The following is a 23,028-nucleotide window of genomic DNA, read 5'->3' as shown; positions in this document are numbered from 1 at the left end:
GATACTGTAATGAAGATTAATATTTGACTTCAGATGTAAAGGCCATCGTCTGACCAGTCATTAGCTGACATGTGGAAAAATGAAATTAGACGTTATCATTAATAAAGCAGACATGATAATGTATGAAATCACATTTATTGTACTGAAAATAAAACACAAACAAGTTCTGCTGTTCAGTGACGTGACAGCAACTATAGAACAGATATTTTAGGTTGTGGGTTATCCCTGAGAAATAATCCATCCGTGATGCAGGTCGGCACGTACGACAGCGGCAACCACAGGAACTTGGCGTCCCATCCGGCGGAGTAGCGGGTTCGAGGGTGGAGGGCGCAGATGGCGTGCTCCATGCAGCCCACCACCTTCATCAGGTCGCTGTCCGTCAGACCCTTGAACCGCTCGTCCAGCTTCGCAAGAGCTGAAAGAACCATTTCACACACACACACACACACACACACACACACACACACACACACACACACACACACACACACACACACACACACACACACACACACACACACACACACACACACACACACACACACTTTAGATACAGGCTCATACATTCTTAATCTAACAACATAATTAAATAGTTATTTCAATTAAACTCAACAGATGAAAATCTGAATTTATTCAAGTTTGTTTTCATACAAAAATAATATTTAAATCAATAAACTATAAACACCAAAACTTAAAAAATAATTGTAGAACTTAATATGCATGTTTCTTCTGTGGTCCCAGAGGACAGATCGTGTAAACAATAAGACTATACTTCTACCCACTGAGCAGAAAACTGCACAGGAATAAAAAGGTTGAAATGTTTCCTTCATGTAACCTGTAATACTTCCTCTGTTCTCCTTTAAAACTCTGCTCATTCATATCCCTTCACCATAGAGCAGGTACAGACACTGGATGAAAGCATGGATGGATGATATGAACCGAAGGGCCAGCGTGTGATTTAGAGACATCTAGTGGTGAGATTGCAACGAACTGAATGCTCGTTTCTTTTCTTTTCTTTTTTTTTCAAGCATTGAAGAACCGTCGGTGGCCTTCAGATAAAACAGAAGCTCCTCAGAAGAGGACCTGCTCCTCAGAAGAGGATCTGCTCCTCAGAAGAGGATCTGCTCCTCAGAAGAGGACCTGCTCCTCAGAAGAGGACCTGCTCCTCAGAAGAGGACCTGCTCCTCAGAAGAGGACCTGCTCCTCAGAAGAGGACCTGCTCCTCAGAAGAGGACCTGCTCCTCAGAAGAGGACCTGCTCCTCAGAAGAGGACCTGCTCCTCAGAAGAGGATCTGCTCCTCAGAAGAGGACCTGCTCCTCAGAAGAGGACCTGCTCCTCAGAAGAGGACCTGCTCCCCGTGTTGATATGAAGACTCATTCCAAGGTAAGAAAAACAACCATTCTTTGTCTTTGAATTACTAAAGTTCTCATTTGGGAACCACGTCCTCGTTGAGATCGTTCATCAACAGGCAACATGGCTATAAAGGTATTTAATACAATTCTTCATCATCATCATCATCATCATCATCATCATCTCACGTTTATTGCAGTTGAAGTTGAAAGTTTACAAACCTCTTCAGGAAATACATGGAAACTCAAGTTTTTACTTTTTTTTTTTTTACTATCTAATTCTTGTAAACTTTCCTGTTAGTTCACGTAAACACGTCAAGTTCACCTTCAACCTTATGAAAATAATCAGCCAAACAAATCGATGTCTGCTTCATCAACCAAGAGGACATTTCTCCTAAAAGTTGGATCTTTGTCCCCGTGTGCAGTTGCACAATCTGTTCTCTTCAAAGTGATAAAAATCTGTCTGAAAAACTATTTGTCCTTCATACAGTTGATTTCCAAACAGACTTGGCAAAACTAGGAATCTGTAGATCGGTTCAATTTAAAGCATAAAAAATAACATTGTTTTAAAAAGTGAACCTATTCCAAGTTGCTTCTTTTAATTCTTTATTAATTCTTTATGCCAGAGAATAAATGACATAAAAATGTATTTCAGGATTCTCACTAATATTAAAAGGTCAATCAGACAGAATGAAGTGAAGCATCATGGGACGTGATCACAGCGTGACTGATTTCATTGGCCGACATTGTTCTTTTTACTTCCTAATATTTCTTTTGGCTCCATCAATCCAGTATTTGTCGAGCTTCCAATCTTTGTTATTTATAATTTAGTCCTAAATATACAGTTTATATTTGTGACTTGTTCCAATAATAAAACCAAGTTTGTATTTTCCGTTAACAAAGACGCAGTAACTCACAGTTGTCCAAGAAGCTCGGTCCGTAGTCGTCCTTGACGTCCTGAGGTAATCTGTCCCAGAGCCTCCTCAAGCTGTTCTTCATCGCCGCCCGGTCCGTCACGGCCGTTTTGAAGAAGCCCGGCTCGATGCACGCCACCTTCACTCCGAACGGCGCCATGTTGAGCCTGGGACAGAGCGAGACGCTGCGAGTCAACGAGACATCACGAGAGAGACGAGCGAAGGTTTGGACGGCGAGCGCGTCCTCACCGCAGGCTGTCGTTGAAGGACTCCACTCCGTACTTGGACACGCAGTACGGGCCGCCGAACGGGCTGATCCGGCCGAACACGCTGGCCACGTTCACCACGCGGCCTCGGGCCTTCTTGATGAGGGGGAGGACGCTCAGCGTCACGTCCACCACGCCGCACAGGTTCACCGCCAGCATGGGCTTGTAATCTTCGATGGTGAGCCAGTCGGTGGGACCGGACGGCACGGCGACGCCAGCGTTGTTGACAACGGCCCACAGCCCTGGAGACACGGAGACACACGGAGAGACGGACGGAGACGACAGCCGTAATCACCGATGAGGGAAATCTGCGTTACTTTTTATTTTAATACCTAAAACATTACCGAGAGAAATTCTTCCTCGCGAAGAGTCGACTGAACTGAACCACAGTCGAAGTCTGTGCGGTTCACACGAAGCTTTAATGACAACAAGGACTGTAGGAAACATGCGGATCAGCTGACCGGCCCTGCCGAGAGGTCACGTGATCCTGAAAGCAGCCGTAGAGCTGAGAAGCATCCCGTGACCACGTCTCTGCTTTCATCAACTCACCCTTCTGCTCAACCAGAGCCTCGATGAGAGCCGCTGTTCGACGGACGCTTTCCGAGTCGGTGACGTCCAGGTGGACGGCGGTCAGTCTGTCCGAGGTGACCTTCTTCAGCTCGTCCTCGCCCGTCTCCGTGTAACAGCCGGCGATCACGCAGAAGCCGAGCGTGTCCAGGTGTCTCGCCAGGAGGTTCCCAAACCCAGAGTCACAGCCGGTGATGTACACATATTTGTCCCCCTTGTTGGAGACTCTTTTGCTTTCTTTGTACCAGCGATAGATGAACCAAACAGGCACGAGCCCGAGGACATACTGGAACATTTTGCTGGTGGGAAGAAGAAGAAACCACATTATTAGACGCTTTAAAAGCCCTTTGCCTTGTTTACTACTGTACGATGCAAAGTTTCAGCCTTATATGGTTGTTCAGTCTTCTGTATGTCAACAGGAAATACTTCACATTTATCTGCTACGTTTGAATGCTGTTAAAGAAAGTAACAAAATAAAAGTTCACTTTCCAGATAACGAACCTCAGAAATGACACATCAGACACGATTAAACAATTATAACAAACAGGTGTTAATGTACAACAACACGATATGAAAATCACCAAACGGGCGAATATAGTTTCATGTAAAGATGTGACAAAATGTTTGTGTAATTGAACAACTTGTTTTGCCTGAACACCGGAAGCTTGATTTACTCAGAGAAAAGGAATGCAGCAAAACCAGTTAATATTCACATCTAAGATGAAACCAGCGACTCAATAAATCCAAAATTACCAATCAGTTCATAAAGTCATTTTACCATCGATTCATTTTCTGCCTTTAAATTAGAAACAACTTACATGACTGTCTGTGGTTGCAGCAAGAGGTTATAATGAAGGTTCATACCCGAGATTCTTTTCTTCAGTTAACTGATGAAGTCTTTTGATCTAAAATGCCATTAAACGGTAAAAAATGCCACTTTTTAAATTTGATCTTCAAATCACTTGTTAAAACCTCAAAGATATTATAATTTAGAAACTGAAACTTGGGGATGTTAAGTACAGTTTCCTTATAAAGTTTTCAAATTAAACGTGGCCTTAGTTAGTTGATGATCAAATACTCTTTGATTATATTCTTTGATTGACTGTTACAGCTGGATTTCATATATTTAATATAACCTACATGTGATGGTGAGTCTGTGCTGCAAATGTTTAAATCTACAAACCAGGAGCTGAAGCGAAACTGCCAGATGATGTAAGAGGCTCGATGGAGCTCCCACTTATGGAGGCTGTGATTTCCCTGACTGTCCACTTCCCCTGACTGTCCACCTCCCCTGACTGTCCACTTCCCCTGACTGTCCACCTCCCCTGACTGTCCACTTCCCCTGACTGTCCACTTCCCCTGACTGTCCACCTCCCCTGACTGTCCACTTCCCCTGACTGTCCACCTCCCCTGACTGTCCACTTCCCCTGACTGTCCACTTCCCCTGACGTCACCGCCTCCCGCGCGCTGACCTTTCCAATATCAGGAAAACACTGACAGGTTGGCGCGTAATTGGCACCTCCGGCCGCCGTTTAAAGAGCCGGCTGATCGGGCAGGGAGAGCTGTGTCCGTGGGCAGGACGGCCCCGGTGTCCTCTCCACAGGTAACCGGCCTCACTGAACTACGCGTGGTTGAAAACAAAATATAACATCTGTGGTCCTTGACGGGTCAAACATGAGCCGGTGGAGCGACCACCCCACCCATACACCCCACCCACACACACACGCATTACATTCACAGGTGCGTTCACAAAATGGCTGAATCACTCCAGTTTCGGGTTGAAGGACCAGTTTCACACGTGCGAGTACACTTTACGCCCCGCGACGAAACTCTGCATGAACTCACTCAGTCCGACACTTACATCCTCTCGGTGCTCGGGACCCAAACAGAAAGGACTGAAGTCACTTTACCACCGAGAACAACAACATACCTGATCATGGGGAGAAATAATCACGAGAGTGACGTGGTGATATTTCCTCGGTGAACGCATTTACCTGAATGAGGTAAACCTGCATACCTGTGAGATCACAGGAATCTCAGGTATGCAGGCGAAGACTAAAGCAATCGATGTCAGGACAGCTGATCGGGCTACTTACATGACTGATAACGCAATCGTGAATTTACTTTGAACAAAAATGAAAAGATAACCGTTTTTCAGTATTTCAACCCTTTTTATTTTTTTTGCAGTTCCCTGCAAAACATTTGATAAATTCTTCGTCCTAACACATGATCTTTTTAACCATTTTTAACCATATTTAGGAGTATGAGTCGACTCTTTTCAAATGATAACAGATCATTATCATTTCCACTTGTCACATTATCTCGCAGTTCAGTGCATTCATCTGATCTGGTCCTCATGAACAGTGTTGGTCCATGTCAGCTGGAACAATCATACATTTCACTGCTTTTTACACATGGAGACCACATAGGTCCTGGTCTGGATCTAAAAGGACCATAGTTAGACAGGTCAAACCTGGACTAGATGATCATAAACTAGATGATCATAAACTAGATTAGATGATCATGAACTAGATTAGATGATCATAAACTACATGATTATAAACTAGATGATTATAAACTAGATTAGATGATTATAAACTAGATGATTATAAACTAGATGATCATAAACTAGATGATCATAAACTAGATGATCATAAACTAGATGATCATGAACTAGATTAGATGATCATGAACTAGATTAGATGATTATAAACTAGATTAGATGATTATAAACTAGATGATCATAAACTAGATGATCATAAACTAGATGATTATAAACTAGGTGATCATAAACTAGATGATTATAAACTACATGATTATAAACTAGATTAGATGATTATAAACTAGATGATCATAAACTAGATGATTATAAACTAGATGATTATAAACTACATGATTATAAACTAGATGATTATAAACTATATTAGATGATTATAAACTACATGATTATAAACTATATTAGATGATTATAAACTAGATGATCATACACTAGATGATTATAAACTAGATGATTATAAACTAGATTAGATTATTATTATTATTATTATCATTAGAAATGAGAAATAGCTTTTAAAAAGTACTGTTATACCTCTACAATAAAATACTTTTTAAAAATCACAACTCCTCAGCTTTTGATCTTTTTCTTTCTCCACGTCTCCTACAAACCGTTAGAGATATGAGACTCAGGACTCCCAGCTGTCTAGAGGGCAGAAACAACGGATCGCCATCGTCAGGAATCCAAAGATCCTGCTGTTAGATGAAGCTACCTCTGCCCTGGACACTGAAAGTGAAAAGGTATGATACCAAACTCAAAAAGTGGGGTTCGTCTGTTCATGATGGATTTGTCTTGTTTTAAAAAAAATCTCAACCCATCCAGGAAGAGAAGGTGCTCATGACAGCTGTTTTCCTGCAGACTGTCCAGTCCGCTCTGGATGAGGTGAGAAAGGGACGAACCTGCGTCGTCATCACTCACCGGCTGTCAACCATCCAGACCGCTGACATCATAGCCGTGATGTCACGTGGAGTTGTCATAGAGCAAGGCACACATGACAACCTGATGGCTGAGAGGGACGCCTATTATAAACTGGTCACAACAGGCGCTCCTATCAGTTAGAGGCCTGCAGCATCATATGATGAACATGTTAGAAATGATGGTTTTCTATCGTTACCACATTCATTTAGTTCTACATTTGAATGAAGGTGCCGTCATCTTGAACTATCACACAGAGGTACCCTCCTATAGGCTACTGCACATTAACCTGCTATAAAGAATCAGTTATGTGGTTTTATTCATAATTATGTAGCGATAAAGCTATTTATTGTATATTTATTTGTCTGTAACTTGTACATGACAGGATAAAGATTTTTACATCTGGCCATATTTGTATTGTTGGACTGTAATTAGGACAACACGAGGGTTAACTTGGCTCAGCAAGGACCCAACGCACTTAGGACAGTTACATCATTCGGCAGCAGGCCTCAGGTGCCACCGGATGCTAAGCAACCGTAGACGGTGGGTGAAAAGACGTGGAAATGGGTTCTGCTGAAGAGTTTAACAAATCTGTTTAATCTCCTTACATCAGGGACTCTGTTCTACCTCATTACATTTTGGATGATTAATATCTGAATTTGTCTGAAGAAACTAAGAGACTCATAAGGGATTATGTAATACATACAGAGCAGGGTATACATACTGTATATGCAGGACTGCTGCATATTTTGAATTATTCAGTGAGTCCTGGAAAATGCAGAGGGAAGTATGTGATGTGTTGTTCAGCTGCTGTCAGGCAGCCCATGATTGTCAGTTTAACCCTCGTGTTGTCCTCGGGTCAAAATGACCCGCAGCTGTGTTCAACCAAGTTCTATTTTATTTTCATATTTTTGGGATCATTGGTGACAAGGAGGCTGTGAGGGTTTCTTTAAAGAATGATGACCAATGATCCCACAAAATATAAAAATATAGAAATAAAATAGAACTTAGTTGAACACAGCTGCGGGTCATTTTGACCCGAGGACAACACGAGGGTTAATTATTATTATGAGTCTTTTTTTTTTTTTTGTTTACTTTGGAGACATTTTTTACACGATCTATTCATGATGTAGAGTTTTGCTTCTTCTTTTTTTTCAGCTGAGCTGCAAATTCTGATAAATCAGTCATAATAAATCTTCCACCTCATATCTGATTTTTACTCATTCTGAATGCTCTGAAAGTCTGATGAAGAGGGGGAAAAAAGTCTGTTGTGAAGCTGGAGAGATGTTTTAAAGGCGAGGTATGACTTTGTTTTGGGGAATTTCTAGAATAAACAACTTTTTGAAAAAAATAAATAATTTAGCATTTATTTGATGTTAACAATTAACCGGCCTCAAAAAACTTGTCCTCTAAAAATTGTGTTGCCAACCTCTGAATTTCCCTGAGTGAGACACTGAACCTGAAATTGCTCCAGATGTGTATTTGTAGGAAAAATGGAAACAATTAGAAGCATCTCCCAAATGAATGAACCATTATATAACTTTCTAAAGAACCTCTTTAATAAGAAAACCATTATTTTCAACAGTCTTTCACATATACAAACACTGACTTGGTTATACAGTAAATATAATACAAACAACAAAGAATGGACAGGAAGTCAGAAAGGCTAATCATTACCCTTTTTATGCTCAAACAAAATCAAATGCAAATATTTAATATTCAAACGCAGTAATGTAACTTATTTCATCATATATTGCAGTTTCAGTGCTTCTGTAAGTGAGTAACAGTCTTGACAGGTGGTATATATATATATATATATATCCAGTTGTTAACAGGACTGAACCCATCTGACATCTTTTAATGCTAATCAAACAGTGTCAGGAACAAAACTTCACAACTCCTGCATCATCTAAGCTCGTTTTCTCTCTTCATCTCTGATCAGCAAATGAACACAGTAAGGAAGAACAGCAACCACACCGAGAGGTATCGAAGCACTTTTACAAAATGACAGAATGTAAAACAGAAGCTCGGAGTGAGTGGGCATTTTGATGAAGTCATACAGCTGCAGAAACGTAAGAGTTGCAGTCACACACATGAGTTTAAATATGGTTCTGTGGCCATTCTGCCCTTTACAGCTCTGAACGAACATGTCAGAGTTCACAGCCAGGCCGAGACCGAACAAGGCTCCCAGGTTTCTCACCAGACCGGCAAAAGGTGTGGTGTCGAGATGTAACCAGTCCGGGTTAGCGCACCACTTCTTGGCTTTAGTGACTGACCACAGAGGATCAAAGTCCATTAGTTTGAGGAGCAGATAAAAGCAAACGGCAAACGAGAAAAGAAACATGTTGGTCTGGAGGTACACTTTCAAGTTTGCATTGTAGACTGAAGGGATGTGATCAAACACTTCAGCAACCAGCATCCCTACACAATACAGAAAAAACAGATTATTAAACCTAAAACACAACAGTATGTATAAAACATATCAGGAAATCTGTGACAGCAGAGTGGAACACACCGGTGAAAACACCAAGGACGACCTGATGTGGGAAATGTGTCGCTATAAAAACCCTGGAGGCGCAAACACTTATCTGAATGACCAAAAACGCCGTCCACAAACAAGAACTGAGAAGACGAAACCTGCAGGAAGACAAACATTTAGACAAGACCATTAATGAGAAAAACACCTGCTGTATTGTCAAGACATGATATGACTCCCTACCTTTGAAAGCTCCGGACAGACGAGACACTGGGAGGCCTGGCAAAGTTTAGAGCGGAGGTGATCATCACATACCACACACATGATGAGCCCATGGCATGACCAGATGGATTACCTGCACAAACACACGTCACAGAGACGGTTCGGCACTGTTTGAGTTAGTATCATGAAGTAAAGCGTACTGTGTTTATACTAACCTGGCCCTGTTTCACACGTTATGTGAAACTGGTCCAAATGCGGTATTGAATCGTTGTGGTAGAAGCGAGTTTCTTGCACCCACCAGTAAGGTCGCTGCCCAAACAGAATCCTGAAAAGAGAAATATCCAATTAAACTCCACAAATACACAAAATGAAGATTAAATATTAACCTCAGAGCTGGTTTACCATTTAAAAATAAGATTAAACCAGTCTCCAATAACAGCCACCCATATCATCTTGGTGCCAACATTATGACTGAGATGGAACCAGAGGGGGAAATAGACAGAGAAAATATTCCTTGGGTCGCCCACTGCTGACATGAAGTTAAGGAAGTGGTGGAACTCCCTGTAGTTGTTCTGCAGGTGCTGAATAACCAGCACCCCAAAGCTGTGGACAAAATCCATCTGGTTCCCTTTCTGGGTGGACAACTCCAACAACTGCCTCTTTAGCATCAGTCCAAGCACCATGAAGCCCTTACTTACCTCAGATCGCTTTATATCTCAACCTGGCATCATAAATCATTCAACGAAGCCACGGCAACAACCGCAAGAGCTTCAGTTTGGACCGATTAAAAATAATGTTCCCAAGTCATGAGAGCTCAGCATTTTAAGAGACGTTACAAAAGTGTTTACACCCTGACTGTGGAGCCATTAGATGTTTCACAGAACATTGCTTTTACAATTGTTAAATATTAGCCATTGTATACACGAACACAGACAGTGCCCCGTGACCTCTGGATCCTTTCAGCCTCATTAATATTCTCATTCTCAGAGAACGTAGCAACAAAACGGCCTTCCCATAATACTGCCGGTGAAAAACACCGTCCATCTGGCCTCCACGGCCGAGTTCACCGAGTTCATCACCACCGTCAGTTTTTCTGTCCAGGTTACATCTACAGCCATCTTTCAGTCTGAGCACACAATATTGGAAATGATATAATTTAGGTTTGAGTTTGTTTTGTTGGGACTTGTTGGCACCGAATTTAACTTCCTCGCTTTGACCACTAGGTGGAATAAACACAACAGTCAGCTTGTGAGAACATCTTATTAAACCCGGCTGGATTTTACTGTTTTGCAACAAATATTGAAAGTTTTCTATTCAATATTTAGGAAGGAAGGACATTTACAGCGCCACTGAAATGTACAAAAAAAACTCCATTTCTTTATTTGTAAACGGAAGCAAAATACTGCTACGTCATTTCCGGTGTTGAGGCCCCGCCCCCTGCGGACAGACCGCGGGTTTTTGAAAATAACGACGATCAGTCAGAAGAAGTTCATCAGAAGAAGTTGATTCAGAAGAAGTTCATCACGGGTTTTAAGACAAGTGAGTATCGCGTCCACATTTTAACTGATCAAATGTCCGTTTGTTAAGAAGGATGTTGCTTTTATTTGCCTCGTAAATAACGGAAACCCCGGCAAGCTAACTCAGAGCTAACTAGCATTAGCGGTAGCATGCTAATGTTTCCGGTTGAGTTTATAGGATGAAGCTAACTAGCTGTTTAGATATTATCCGTTAGCACCAGATGCTCAAGACAACAGGACATTAAATCACTCTGCAGGTTTATTATCGTTTAGAATTAACGACGTTACGTCACGAAACACCGTAAACTCTTCAAAACTGTCGTAACGGACCTCATCAGCTGTTCGTCGCCTTTAGTTTCTACATTTAATGTCTGATTTTATGACTCAAACTAACTTTTGTTCTTACTTGGTGAAAACATCAGTTTGATCTCTTGTTGTGTTTACAGCAGAACAAACATTCACATCACTCCTTATTATTAATGTTGCTGCTTTATTTTACTTATCAAGTAAAACGTCGAAGTTCATGTTTCTTGTGTGAATAAATGATCAACTTCCCCTGAACAACCTTTAAAAAACACGACATCTACGATGTTATCAAATACATGCAGGAAATGTAAAATACATTTGATCAAAATGTGTTTTACATTTTATTAAAATGTATTTTATAAAATGTATTTTACATTTTATTAAAATGTGTTTTACATTTTATTAAAATGTGTTTTACATTTGATTAAAATGTATTTTACATTTGATTAAAATGTGTTTTATATTTTATTAAAATGTATTTTACATTTGATTAATAAAATGTATTTTACATTTGATTAAAATGTATTTTACATTTGATTAAAATGCTCTGCAAAGTGAGAATTGTGTCCTTTAACGTCCGCCTGCTGGTTTCACCTCAGGTCATGATGTCCATTACCGACCCGGACCTGAGCGATAAGTTCACCGGTGCTTTGGAGGAGATCCACAACAAACACCTTAAAGAATATGCCGACGTAATCGACGGCAGTACGGAGTTGTCTCAGACCCACAGACAGTTTGTGAAGTCAGCGTTTGGTAAATTCCACTTATTCTGCGTCCCTTTATTTCCAGATGTAACGTGATCACCGGAGCTCTTTTTAAAAGCCTGTTCTCCTGCTACCTTCCTATTTAAATTGTTGTTGTACTTTGGTATAATATTGTACTGTGTAGTACGTTTGACAGGTTGAGCTTCTCAGAACCTCAACAATTAAAAAACAATTAACACTAACTCAATTAAAACAAGTAAAAATAAAATTACAGATTAGAAAACCTTCTCCCATGAATGGTAGGTTGTTGAGCATGTTTTATGTCGTGACATTGTTTATGAGGGGAAAACTCAGATTTATTCAAGGCCTCTTTAAGGTCATTTTTAAACGAGCAGTTTGTAGGATTTAGTGGCATCTCGCAGACAAGCTGCAGATACACAACTGTGCTTAGATTCAGGTGATTATACTCAGATTAAAGTATTGTTCATTCATGTCGATAGATCCCACTAAATCTTACACACTGAACCTTTAAGATGCACTTTAAAGCCATTTTTAAAACTCTTGACTTTTTATTATTCACAATTACTAATTATTTATGTAAAGGGAATAACACCACTTGAATAAATGTATGGAATTGTTTTTTTACTCTGTGAATGTGTGAATGACTCCAAGATCATGAGGTTTTTTTTCAGTGTTTTCTACCTTAGCATAAAAGTAGAGTCACAGAGTTGCAGGGTTTGTTTTTGTAGTATTTTATGACACATAATGACTCAGCATATTTGGAGCGAGGACTTTGACTGTCATTCATATCCAGTTGTTTCAGTTAAGTTGCTTTTAATGCGAGATTTGGATGGTTATTTGTCATATTTCTGTTTTCTCTGGTGCAGATACATGTTCAAAGAAATTGAAGGATGATGAGATGCTGTTTGAGAGGACACAGACATTCAAGAAAGGTGAGTTAATATGCAACACAGCGTTATAAATGTGTGCCATCCTTCTCTGCTGAAGCTGTGTTTATATGTGCCATCAGTATTCCCATCTGTGTTCTTGTTCCAGTACGTTTGGGACAAGAGGGCAACAGGTTTTAATGCAGCTTCACTGTGTTCTGTTTGGATGTACAGTGAACCCTCGCTATAACGCGGTTCACCTTTCACGGTCTCGCTGCTTCACGGATTTGCATCGTGCATTGAAATCACATTACGACTATATGTAACGTAGATATATTTAATGTCCAGTTCTATCTATTTCAATTGTAAAATAAAGGTTACTACTTCACGGATTTCGCCTATCACGGTTTCTATTTGGAACGTAACCCCCGCGAAAAACGAGGGTTCACTGTACTTGGACTGACGCTGTTTTTGTCCCCCAGACCTGGAACAAAAAAAGGTGTCAGTGAAGGAGACGCACCACGCCATATCTGAGATGTTGTCTGAGATTCAGGACAAGGAGATGCAGAAAGATGACATCATCCAGAAGATTGAGAAACTTAAAGCGGAACAAAACCAGAAACGAGAGTGTAAGGCGATATTTAAAAATGGAATTAACAGCATATCACAGAAGTTCATTTATGACTGGAGCATTGAGTCGTTTTGATAAATGACCTGTTTCTTTATTTACTTTTTTCAGCAATCGAGTCTCAAAATAAAGCAAACAAAGCCAAACTGCGGAATCTCGGGAAATCTAGACAAGTCTTTCAGGATCATTTGGGGTTGGAGATACGAACAATCCTTGACAAAACACAAGTGGTCAAAGGTATGCCAAACTTTTCCATATGAAGTCTTTTCCTTGAGTCTCGTTTGTAACATCCAACACAGTTTTCATACATTAATCGTAATAAGTATGAAGATTTTGTGAGTTGTCGTTTTGTACGGCTCAGACGGCTTCTTGCTTAAAGCTGGTTGGTTTTCAGTATAATGAGAAATATTCTTGTAGAATATCCTGGTAGGATTTCCACATCGTGTGTCCAAAGCAAAACATGATTACAGACAGAAAAGATGATGAATTCATGTCATGTGATGTACATGATGACGACAACACCAACCAAACTAATTGATTTAGAGAGATAATTCGACAGTACATTCTTTGTCGGGGATGTTGCACACTGTTACACAAGCAAGAGCCGTGGCTGTATGACACAGGATGTCACAAACACTTTCCGTCTTTGTGAAACACACTTACTTCAAAAGTAAGTTTTTGAATATGTTTGCATATAATCACAACTTGCCAACAGTGATGTTGAGTTAGATTTTTAAATATGTAAAACAGACATAAAAAAAATTAACATTTCGTTTTAACCGAGATTATTTTTCAACTGCAGATCCCCCATATCATCTTAAAGGGTCATATTATAAGGTTATAGCTGGAGGTCTAAAAATATACTTACGGTATGTCTTATCTGCTTGACTTTGTCCTCTACTGCCAGCAGCTTTTTGTCCCCGTCAGGTTACTGCTGGGTAAATGAGCTCAAACGTTCGGATTTCATCCCTTAATCATTCATTCAGGAAAATCAAGTCTGCTTCATGATAAACGAGTGAACTATGCTCAATAAAATGGGCATATTAACACATCATTTCCAACTGCAGTGTAATAAAATGGAGACTCTGCTCTGGTTGCACCCGTTGCCACGGTGAATCGTACTATCAAATCATCCACCCAGCCTTTTTTCCATCCACAGTGGAAACACTTAATTCAGACTGAGCATACTCACACTTGAATGAATTGAATGATCATTTGTGGTCTATTTCAGTGTTGGTCAACTCATACTGAGGTTGTAAAACCTACAAATGTGTTTGTTGTGCTTTTAAAGGTGAAAAGTTGCAGTTTGTTTTCCGGCACATCAACCCCGCTGATGAAGAGTGCGCCTACGTTGTCACGATGGGGATTAAAGAGAATGGATCGTACCAAGGTAAGTTCCCCACGCTGAAGTGCTCTAGAGACCAAAACCAACAGTGCACCTATCGCTCCAAAAAGTTTTGTTTAAGCAGCCAAAGCCAGATAATTCGTAGAACAGTCACATAATTGAATAAATAATATCACAAATTCAAATGGCATGGACAAAAATATTTGGTCTTCTACTGGTTGAGACTTCTACTTTTCTCATCCGGTGTTTTGGCCTCCTCCTTTTACAAACGTCTCCAGGTCTGATGTTTGGGTGGACTCACAGAGAGCCGGGTCAAACTGGGCCAACGTCCTCTCCTCATCCGTTCATGGTGCTTTTACATGTTACATTATCCCACAACCTGCGACTCAGTCCGAGCTCTCTGACATCGGGATGTCTGTTTGCCTGCAGATTACTTTGATAATCCTCTGATTTCATTGTGCGCTGCACACATTCAAAGCCCCCTGTGACAGAAGCAGCAAGGCAACCTAATAACTGACTAATCCAGGATTAACAAATCAATCCTCAAACTGTGCTCAAAGAAAGCAAATCAGCTGATTAAGAGGAAACTAGTTTATCATGATCACAGCATGTGAGATGGAAAAGGTCCAGGTTTTGGTCTTTTTAAAAAGAACATTAGACCTCGCCACTCTTATCTAGCAGCAAGCTTCGCAAATGGTTTTCATTATAGTTACAAACGTCTTCCATTTCTACAGTTGTGTCGAGTGACCCCGCGCTCGAGTGTTTGCCGGTCTTGGAAAGCCGGCTTCAGGAGACCAATAATTTACCAGCGTTCCTGGCAAATATCAGGAAGGAGTTTGTCTCGCTGACACGTCGCTAAGTTTGGAAGCATTTATAAAAACAAAACATGCAAGTTCTTGCTGCAATGTGGACTGTTGAAAGAAAGGAGGACTACATGAATCCATCCGAGGAGGGATTACAGGTCTGCACACAAAACATCAACTGCTTTATCAAGAGAGGTCGTCATATTATACCATATTTGTTATATTCCATTTCTGGAATGATAAGGCCTCGCTGTCTTTTTACACATTCATATCCAGAAATAAGGGAAAAAAAGGTAACTGACCATCAACATATTGACGTAAACAGTTTTCATTTATTTAGTTAATCTTACAGTCGGTGAGGATATCACAGAAGAATCGCACTTTTATTTTCCTGGGCCCAGTTTTTGCTTAAATGTTAATCATGTTGTAATAAAGTTTGTGTTTATGAAATACTTGGTTGCTGACTCGTCTGTTCACAGTGTAGCAAAATGATGGACAAAAATAATTGTTTGGGTTTAAAAGTTCATTACAACATGAATCCTTTGAGCATTACAAAATACCGGTTAGCAGAAGAGCCAGTATTCAACTAAATGCTTGTTTCTATTATCCATTTTTAAAGCCATGAATGAAGTTGGGAAGTCCACACACAGAAATTTGTGTTCGCAGTGGATTCATTTCTGTTTAATTTTTGTCGCTGCTGAATTTAAGAATCTCTGATGTACAGTGAGTTTTCTGTTTTTGCTGTTCATCAGTCAGGCGTCAGACGACTTCACGCTGCCGAACACGGGCAGCTCTTCAACGTAGGTCGATGGGAAATGACCCGTCTGCCCGTTCAGTTTGCCAAACCACCAACCGTTTCCTTCCTTGGAGTAAATGTCCAGAAGATCTCCTGAGGAGCAAATCATTTTGATCAGTTATCGGTCTTTACTGTTGTTTTGGATAAACTGCAGAGTTGCTACTTACCTTCTTTCAAAGCCAGTTCATCATCCTGATTGGGTGTGAAGTCGTAGAGGGCTTTGCATTTTCCTAAACTGCAAAACTCTGGTGTTTTTTGATCTGCTAGAAATTTTTCCAGATTTTATTTCCAGGTACATCTTCAGACATAATTAGTAATTAGAAATAAATTGCCGCGTTGACGCTCTGTAAACACATTACCTGGTCCTCTGTCGTCATGTGTGTGAGGTGGAGCTCCGTTAACGGTGCTGTCACACTCTGCAGCTTCACTTTCCTGTGCTGCAGTTGTAGAAGTGACCGGCTCAGAGGCGTCTGGTGGAGGCTCCACAGACTGCTGTGTCCCAAACTGAGCTGGTCCTTTGTAAATGATGGAAGCTCTCAGTGACTGTCGGGATCTGGACGGCGTCCTCCGGAGTTTGACTGGACGAGTCAGCTGAACGACACTATGTTCACAGTCCTGACAGAACAAAATACTTTAGTTTATATGGTCTGTCTTTAGAAAAAGTTTCACAGGAAAATAAACATACAAATCTGCATGTGAACCGATATTAATACAATAACAAACTAGCAGCTATGATGCTGAAGACTCGTGTCACACCACTGATGGATGTGAAATACTGAGATTGAGTGTGAATTAAAACTAAGTTAGCAATTGAACAAAAATGTCAAATCCAAACGCAGACTGGATCAAATCTTCTGCAAGAACATTCTGGCTGAACATCTTTAATCCCAGGATGACAAATCTGTACATGAAAGTGTTCTTTAACAGTATGAACATTTGCATATGTGAAAGCCTCGTGTTAAATAGAGTCCAACCAATACTGGATATTTGAGTCTGTTTCCAATATTACAAATGACAAAACTTCTGACTGATATATTAACCAAAATGTGCAAAGATATGAAGAAAGTAGGCAGGATATTTTAGTTTAATGATAAACTTTATCTTCCAAAATTACATGGAATAACAGTGTATTGAAACTGAGCTTCACTGGGACTGTAATATTTGTAAATGCTGTCATGTGGGGATCTTCATCAATTCAGCAATTAAACAGTAATCAAAACAAGAATACTCTGCAATGAGCAGATGCATTTTCACACTTCTTTTATTGAGGGAAAAATCATTAACACCCTCGTTTACTCGCACCATCTGCCCATTATAACCAGTCCAGTGTTCCACTGTAGTTCCAGTGGATCTGCTTTAATTTGTTTTTCTAAGAGGCACTTGTGCAATATGCTGAGTAAGAGCTTTCCGTTTCCATCTATTCGAGGATTCAAAGGAGTTACACGGCAGTTACAAACCTTTCATCCTTTCTACTATATAATATACCAAGTCTGTCCTGAAGGTAAAAACATTTCTTTTACCTTATCTTTCCATTTGAAAATGCTGTCACTGAATCTGTGAAATGACTTTGGTTTCCCGTCTAATGCAGACAGGGACACGGAGAGTTTGTGGTGTGTTGCTTCGAGGAGATCCAGCTTTAGACAGCACTGTAAGTAACAGAACACATAAGTGAACACCTGACACTAATTTATGTTGAATTTAATGCCGCTGTCCATCCTGCTCACACGGACACGACTCACCTCATCCAGCTGCTGTTCAGTTTCCTCCAGGTTCTTTTGGTTTGAGAAAGATGGATTTTCCGAGTACGTTTTCATCAGTTTTTCAATTCCTACAACAAGAGGATTAGTTGGGAAGACACGGAGACATAACGAACCGTCCAAACATTTCTTAAAAGATATTTCACAGAACTTGCCTTCACTGTCTTTCTTTGTTTTGGTAATATTGTTCTCCAGACGCTCAACTTTGAGCTTAATGGCTTCTCTTCTTCTGTCTTTGTCCATCAGGGATTTGCTGTCTTCCTCCTGAACAAAGTTATCAGGAATTTATCAAATCACATCAGTAATTGGAGTTTAAAATCTGGTATTGATGGTGTTTGTATTAAAACTGCATGATATTTGGTGCTGTGGTCTGAAATGGGACTAATTCATAGTGTTCCTGGAAATCTTACATGTATGCCACCGTTACTGTTGCACTGGACTCTGCATATTCATATCCAGCACATAGATTTAATAAATCAGGAAAATCCTGTTGAGATGATCATATTCTCAAGGGAGACCATAGTAGCATCTGATCCATTAAACGTACGATACAACAATACACAGTTCAGGATTCATGTCAGCCCCTTATACAAAATAATAAGCACATCTTTGTATCTGCGGTGTACAGAGACTCAACAGAGGACTGAGTTGGTCTTTGAAAGGTGACTCACTGAGTGAGTCTGGCCTGCAGGAAAAAACTCCTTAAAATTCAACAGCAGATTCTCAGCAAAGAAAAAAAGAAGACTTACAAAATAGTCAGCCATCAAAAACGCTGCTTTGTTCTCTTCAACTGTGTTGCGGTTTTCCTCCAACAGAGTTTGTATGTCTTTGTCCATGTCCACTCTTTGGACTGCCTGCTCTATTTGTCTCTGGCCCTGGAAAGTAGCACAAGTACACACAGGTAATAGCACCCTTAAAGTGATTAGTGGTGTACTTGTGAGCAGGATGGGAGGTCAGGGTGTCTCACATGTTTGAGGGTTTGCTCAAAGCTGGACATGTGGAGGGTGTATCTGCTCAAAATGTTGCACAGGACTTCGATTCGCTGTTTCTCCAGCTCCTGTACAATCTGGAAAAAGCAGAAAGTACCAATAGTGTCTTTGTGCCATTAGATGTGTATTCAGACAGACTGCTGACCAGCTCGTTTCCTCTGTGGTGCGTCATACCCAACATATCACCTGGCATCTAAAGCTGAAGTGAAATTAAAATAAAAGCACGAGGGAAAATGATGTCGTGTCTGGAAAGACGGCACATTAAGTGAATTATGTTTGAGCCGGCAGCCTGATATTTCCCCTCCTGCTGCTCTCCTGTGTTACATGCTGATCAAAGACAATATGGCATGAAATAATGAGTTAAGTAAAAACAGTGCTTGGGTTGGTAAATGGACCAAGTGCTTGTAGATTTTTCTGCAACCAAACACTCACTGGTTTAACTTATTACAGATGAGGTGCCCTTGAGCAAGACACAGCCCTGTTGAATCACAGAGAGCCACTCTTGATAAGAGGAACAGCTGAATGCCCACAACGAGGAGGAAAGTGAAATCATTTCCTCACCTGGTAGCAGTTTTTCAATGTGTTTTCCCACTTGAGTCTCATCTGATGACCCTCCATGTTCATATTAAAGTACTCTTCATCCACCCGCGCCTGCAGCTCGGCTGACTTAGTCAACCTGTTCAGCATCTGTTGTCAAGAGGGAAACAACAATCTTTAGTGATCGCGCTCAGCTTTCCCAGCAGGTACTCTGAGGATAGTTTCATGTACCTTTTGTTTTTCTTTCTCAGTGCAGATGTGTTTGTTGTTTTCAACAAAGTTGAACAGAGCCTCATGTTCTCTTGTTAGTCCAAATAATTTCTTTTTTATCTGTTGTACAAAATAGGAAACACAAGAAATCACATGAAGGAATTATTAGTGTAACAAAATTATACAAGTACATTAAATAAGATTGCATTTAGCCCTTTATTATGTTGTGAAGAAGGGTGGATATGATTTAAAATATAACATTCATTGTGCCTTTTGGTAGTTTGTTTTTCACTTGTGATGTTTGACTTTGAAGAAAAGAATTATAAAAGTAGTTGAGCTATTTTTAAAACCACTTTGAAAAGGTGCATCGGAAATATATCTTCCACTGGAGGGAATGGCTCAGTAAACCACACAGAAGATGTGACCGGGTTTAAAGTTTACTGAACTCCTATATAATAACTGATTATTAACTTAAATATTTTTTATTTGATCTATATTTACTGGAATCTGTAACTTTTCAACTTTCACTTCATTAATGCTTCTTTATGTAAATGTAGACTACAGGGTATTTCTTACTGATGTTATTTTGTATGAAAGGTTATAAAGCCAATGAAGCATTACGTTGCTTTCTGTCACCATAATCAGCAAGCAGTGTGGTTATGGCTGGTCATAATATCTCCGTGACAACACCAGACTTTATAACCTGCTATCAAATTCTAAATTCCTAGAATCCTTCAGTGTGTTGTGCTCCAACTTGTATTGTCTTGTACCTGTTTAAACACAACATAATGCATTATTAAACCTAATATTGACCCTAGTGATACATTATGCATGCGTTGTAATGCATAATGCAGGTATCTATAATACAGTACTGTAAGGGCCAAACTAGAAAGATTACTAAATGTGATTTATTAGTTTACAGCCAAACAAACTTTTTTATGGATTTAGGATTCGGCGGCTCCACCAGAGTTCCCATCACAGCATGTTTATAACACGTTTTCATTCCTTGAATGGAGGAAGGTTCTTTACCTTGAGCTGCTCGCTCCAGTTGACAGTCACAAGTTTTCCAGTTCGTTCAACGGCAGTGTCAAGCTGTCAAAACAGAAAAAGTGCAAGACACATTTTAATATGAGTGGAAGCTAAAACAGAAATATATTGACGGAGAGAGAAAGAATAAATGACATACAGGCCTCTTCCTCTTACTCTGCTCATCTAAGACTTGTCGTATTTCCAGGATCACTTCCTGCTGAAACGCATTTCCTAATGATCTGAAATGAGATCATCACACTAGAAATCTCCCTCACATTTGTTTCATGTGTGTGTTGGCTCAGCCGTGAGGTGAACTCAGGTTGAAAATCGTACCTGTGGGCGTCCGCTCTGGAGTACATCTCGTCTGACACATGACACCAGGCGCTGTAGGTGGAACTGCGTGGGCAGCCGGCATGAAAAGGTTAGAGCTGTGGGCTAAGTGGCCGGACACCTGCCTGTGTTTTCATCACCTCTAATGTGCTGGGTGCATGTTATTTCCCACGATACCATTATTTCTGCATACCATTTGTCAGTTAGTCCCCAGGAAGAGCTCATGTTCACACAACAGACCAAAGGCAGAGCCAATTAAACATTCAGCGGTGTGTCCCTTACTTGTTTGACATTCCTTTGGAGGCTCTGATGAGTTTGCCAGCTTGTTTCTGGAGGCCTTTAGCGTACGTAAGTTCCAGCTCTGCCCTATAAAACAGAAAAAGGTTGAAGCGTGAGATGACAAGTCAAACGTAACTCCAACAGAAAGTCAAACAGTTTCTAAATCTAACTACTGAACCTACCTTTGCTGAAATACTGTCATAAGTTCTTTGCAGAAGTACTCCCCATTTTTGGAATATATCTTCACGTTTTGATAGAGCTGGTTATACTGAAAGACAGCGAGGAATACTCCATGAAATTGTGACTGAAAAAACTGAGTTCAAACCGGTACAAAGTTGTGATTGTGATAGTTGTCCAATCTGTCCAACAGTGACGTCCATATTACAATCGTCTTCGTGTATTTTCAAAATAAACACTGCCCTCATTTTAAAATAAATACTCACGGAGCAGGCGCCAAAAGGATCCTTCATCTTAAGACTGCGGCTGTTTGTTGACTTTGCACCTGGAACTTTGACCACCTTCCTCCCAAACTCACTCATGCGGAAGTCACCTGAACTTTTACCACTGCACTTTACAAAGGAAAATTCCAGTGAGAGGAGAGAAAAAAAAAAAAAGGAGCTACAAGTATAAACTCAAACTAGAGAGCAAGTCAATCTGCCACAGGTGTAAAGACGGGAAAAGATATAAACTCGAGTGTATTCAGGTCTATTCATGATTTTAGCCAATCATCAGCTAAAAAAAACTACATGACAAAACCAGTGTTGCTTCATGTCAGTTTGAGACACTGAACATACCGAGTGCCACTTTCTCATAAGTCACCTTTTAGAAAGAGTTTATAAGATAAGTAATTTAGTAATGATTAATAAATATTTTACAATACTTATTAGACCATGTGTAAGGCAATGAATAAGAACAACTTTCGGGTTGTCAGGTCAGTTATACATGTTGGAAACACTGTAAAGATATGCAGCATTTCTCTGGAGACCTATCATGTAAAGGCACAATGCCAAAATAAAAAAATATTGAAATAATGTTAATCTATTAGAGACTCACTAGTGCCCATCATATCTGAAGCTGCTCAAGTGTTATTAGTAAGTTGTAAATGAATAGCTTTTGGTGCAGTGACGCAGTCCAACCACTTTTTTTTTTTTACAGCCTTTCATCCCTCAAAGTTCCTCTTATTTTTATAATAATAATAAATCAAGCATTAGTCACTCATTGATAAAGCCATTATTTACTTCTTACAAACCACATCTAGAAGATGCCTTAATGGAAATCATCAATGCAGTAAAGAGATATTTGGAACTCACCAAACAGGAATCTTCAGTTCATAGTAAATGAGTTATTCAGTGACTGCAGCAGGTTGCATGTCTGAGCAGCAGTTGGAGGTGAATAGATGTCGATTATGTATTTTTAAAGGACACTGCAGAAGAATATGAGCGTGCATGACTCTCATTAGCTCCTCTTCTGCCACAGACAGTTAAACTTATGTAACAATTATAACGACTAGTCAATTAATCGATCAGCTGATCGACAGAAATCTCGAACTATAGTAGATTATTAGAAAATTAATAGAAATTGTTAGAATTCTTAAATATGAATATTTTTTTGTTTCCTTTAGTCCTCCTTTCAGGCAGCCCTAGTTAT

The 23,028-nt window shown here is 40.1% G+C and overlaps 4 protein-coding genes across 6 annotated transcripts; 1 reads left to right on the top strand and 3 right to left on the bottom strand.

Moving 5' to 3' along the window:
* Positions 1–116: 116 nt before the first annotated feature.
* Positions 117–3,959, bottom strand: dhrs9 (dehydrogenase/reductase (SDR family) member 9). The gene is made up of 5 exons (XM_069702525.1): positions 3,916–3,959; positions 3,080–3,396; positions 2,514–2,772; positions 2,268–2,431; positions 117–415 (listed from the first exon to the last, which is right to left on the bottom strand). The coding sequence occupies exons 1-5, from the start codon at positions 3,957–3,959 to the stop codon at positions 192–194; spliced, it is 1,008 nt and encodes a 335-aa protein (XP_069558626.1). The 3' UTR covers positions 117–191.
* Positions 3,960–8,475: 4,516 nt separating this feature from the next.
* LOC138623126 (glucose-6-phosphatase 2-like) lies at positions 8,476–9,884 on the bottom strand. Its single transcript, XM_069702429.1, has 5 exons — positions 9,667–9,884; positions 9,480–9,589; positions 9,286–9,397; positions 9,082–9,203; positions 8,476–8,987 (listed from the first exon to the last, which is right to left on the bottom strand). The coding sequence occupies exons 1-5, from the start codon at positions 9,882–9,884 to the stop codon at positions 8,476–8,478; spliced, it is 1,074 nt and encodes a 357-aa protein (XP_069558530.1).
* An 831-nt stretch (positions 9,885–10,715) lies between these two features.
* On the top strand, positions 10,716–15,775 carry spc25 (SPC25 component of NDC80 kinetochore complex). Its single transcript, XM_069702522.1, has 7 exons — positions 10,716–10,803; positions 11,687–11,840; positions 12,679–12,744; positions 13,161–13,307; positions 13,418–13,543; positions 14,598–14,696; positions 15,386–15,775. The coding sequence occupies exons 2-7, from the start codon at positions 11,690–11,692 to the stop codon at positions 15,508–15,510; spliced, it is 714 nt and encodes a 237-aa protein (XP_069558623.1). The 5' UTR covers positions 10,716–10,803; positions 11,687–11,689; the 3' UTR covers positions 15,511–15,775.
* On the bottom strand, positions 15,767–23,003 carry nostrin (nitric oxide synthase trafficking). Of its 3 annotated transcripts, none has more exons than XM_069702513.1 (16): positions 21,825–23,003; positions 21,564–21,649; positions 21,385–21,468; positions 21,106–21,168; positions 20,930–21,011; positions 20,773–20,835; positions 19,765–19,863; positions 19,558–19,683; positions 18,975–19,073; positions 18,757–18,882; positions 18,163–18,271; positions 17,990–18,078; positions 17,771–17,896; positions 16,610–16,865; positions 16,418–16,513; positions 15,767–16,343 (listed from the first exon to the last, which is right to left on the bottom strand). In XM_069702513.1, exons 1-16 carry the CDS (start codon positions 21,918–21,920, stop codon positions 16,207–16,209), a joined length of 1,737 nt encoding a protein of 578 aa, XP_069558614.1. In that variant the 5' UTR covers positions 21,921–23,003; the 3' UTR covers positions 15,767–16,206. The 3 variants fall into 3 exon arrangements, with proteins under 3 accessions (XP_069558614.1, XP_069558615.1, XP_069558616.1); XM_069702514.1 differs by having other exon boundaries at positions 16,418–16,510; XM_069702515.1 differs by having other exon boundaries at positions 21,564–21,898.
* Positions 23,004–23,028: the final 25 nt, after the last annotated feature.

Source organism: Brachyistius frenatus, unplaced genomic scaffold (assembly GCF_029030835.1).
Source record: "Brachyistius frenatus isolate BFR_SWC_R1_liver_20210118 unplaced genomic scaffold, ASM2903083v1 Contig_42, whole genome shotgun sequence".
NCBI classification, from domain to species: domain Eukaryota; kingdom Metazoa; phylum Chordata; class Actinopteri; family Embiotocidae; genus Brachyistius; species Brachyistius frenatus.
The sequence above is the reverse complement of the archived record's forward strand: the minus strand, read 5'-3'. Positions and strand labels throughout refer to the sequence as shown.

Coding starts and splice junctions, on each gene's coding strand:
- dhrs9 (XM_069702525.1), bottom strand. CDS start 3,959: ATGAACCTTCATTATAACCTCTTGCTGCAACCACAGACAGTCAT. Junction 2,773..3,079: donor GGCTCTGGTTGAGCAGAAGG/GTGAGTTGATGA, acceptor CCGTGTCTCCAG/GGCTGTGGGCCGTTGTCAAC. Junction 416..2,267: donor ACCGAGCTTCTTGGACAACT/GTGAGTTACTGC, acceptor TGGTTCTTTCAG/CTCTTGCGAAGCTGGACGAG.
- LOC138623126 (XM_069702429.1), bottom strand. CDS start 9,884: ATGGATTTTGTCCACAGCTTTGGGGTGCTGGTTATTCAGCACCTGCAG. Junction 9,590..9,666: donor TTTAATCTTATTTTTAAATG/GTAAACCAGCTC, acceptor TTCTCTTTTCAG/GATTCTGTTTGGGCAGCGAC. Junction 9,204..9,285: donor TCTGTCCGGAGCTTTCAAAG/GTAGGGAGTCAT, acceptor GTCTTCCTGCAG/GTTTCGTCTTCTCAGTTCTT.
- spc25 (XM_069702522.1), top strand. CDS start 11,690: ATGATGTCCATTACCGACCCGGACCTGAGCGATAAGTTCACCGGTGCT. Junction 11,841..12,678: donor GTTTGTGAAGTCAGCGTTTG/GTAAATTCCACT, acceptor TCTCTGGTGCAG/ATACATGTTCAAAGAAATTG. Junction 13,544..14,597: donor CAAAACACAAGTGGTCAAAG/GTATGCCAAACT, acceptor GTGCTTTTAAAG/GTGAAAAGTTGCAGTTTGTT.
- nostrin (XM_069702513.1), bottom strand. CDS start 21,920: ATGAGTGAGTTTGGGAGGAAGGTGGTCAAAGTTCCAGGTGCAAAGTCA. Junction 19,684..19,764: donor CTGAGAAAGAAAAACAAAAG/GTACATGAAACT, acceptor TCTTGACAACAG/ATGCTGAACAGGTTGACTAA. Junction 17,897..17,989: donor CTGAACAGCAGCTGGATGAG/GTGAGTCGTGTC, acceptor TGTTACTTACAG/TGCTGTCTAAAGCTGGATCT.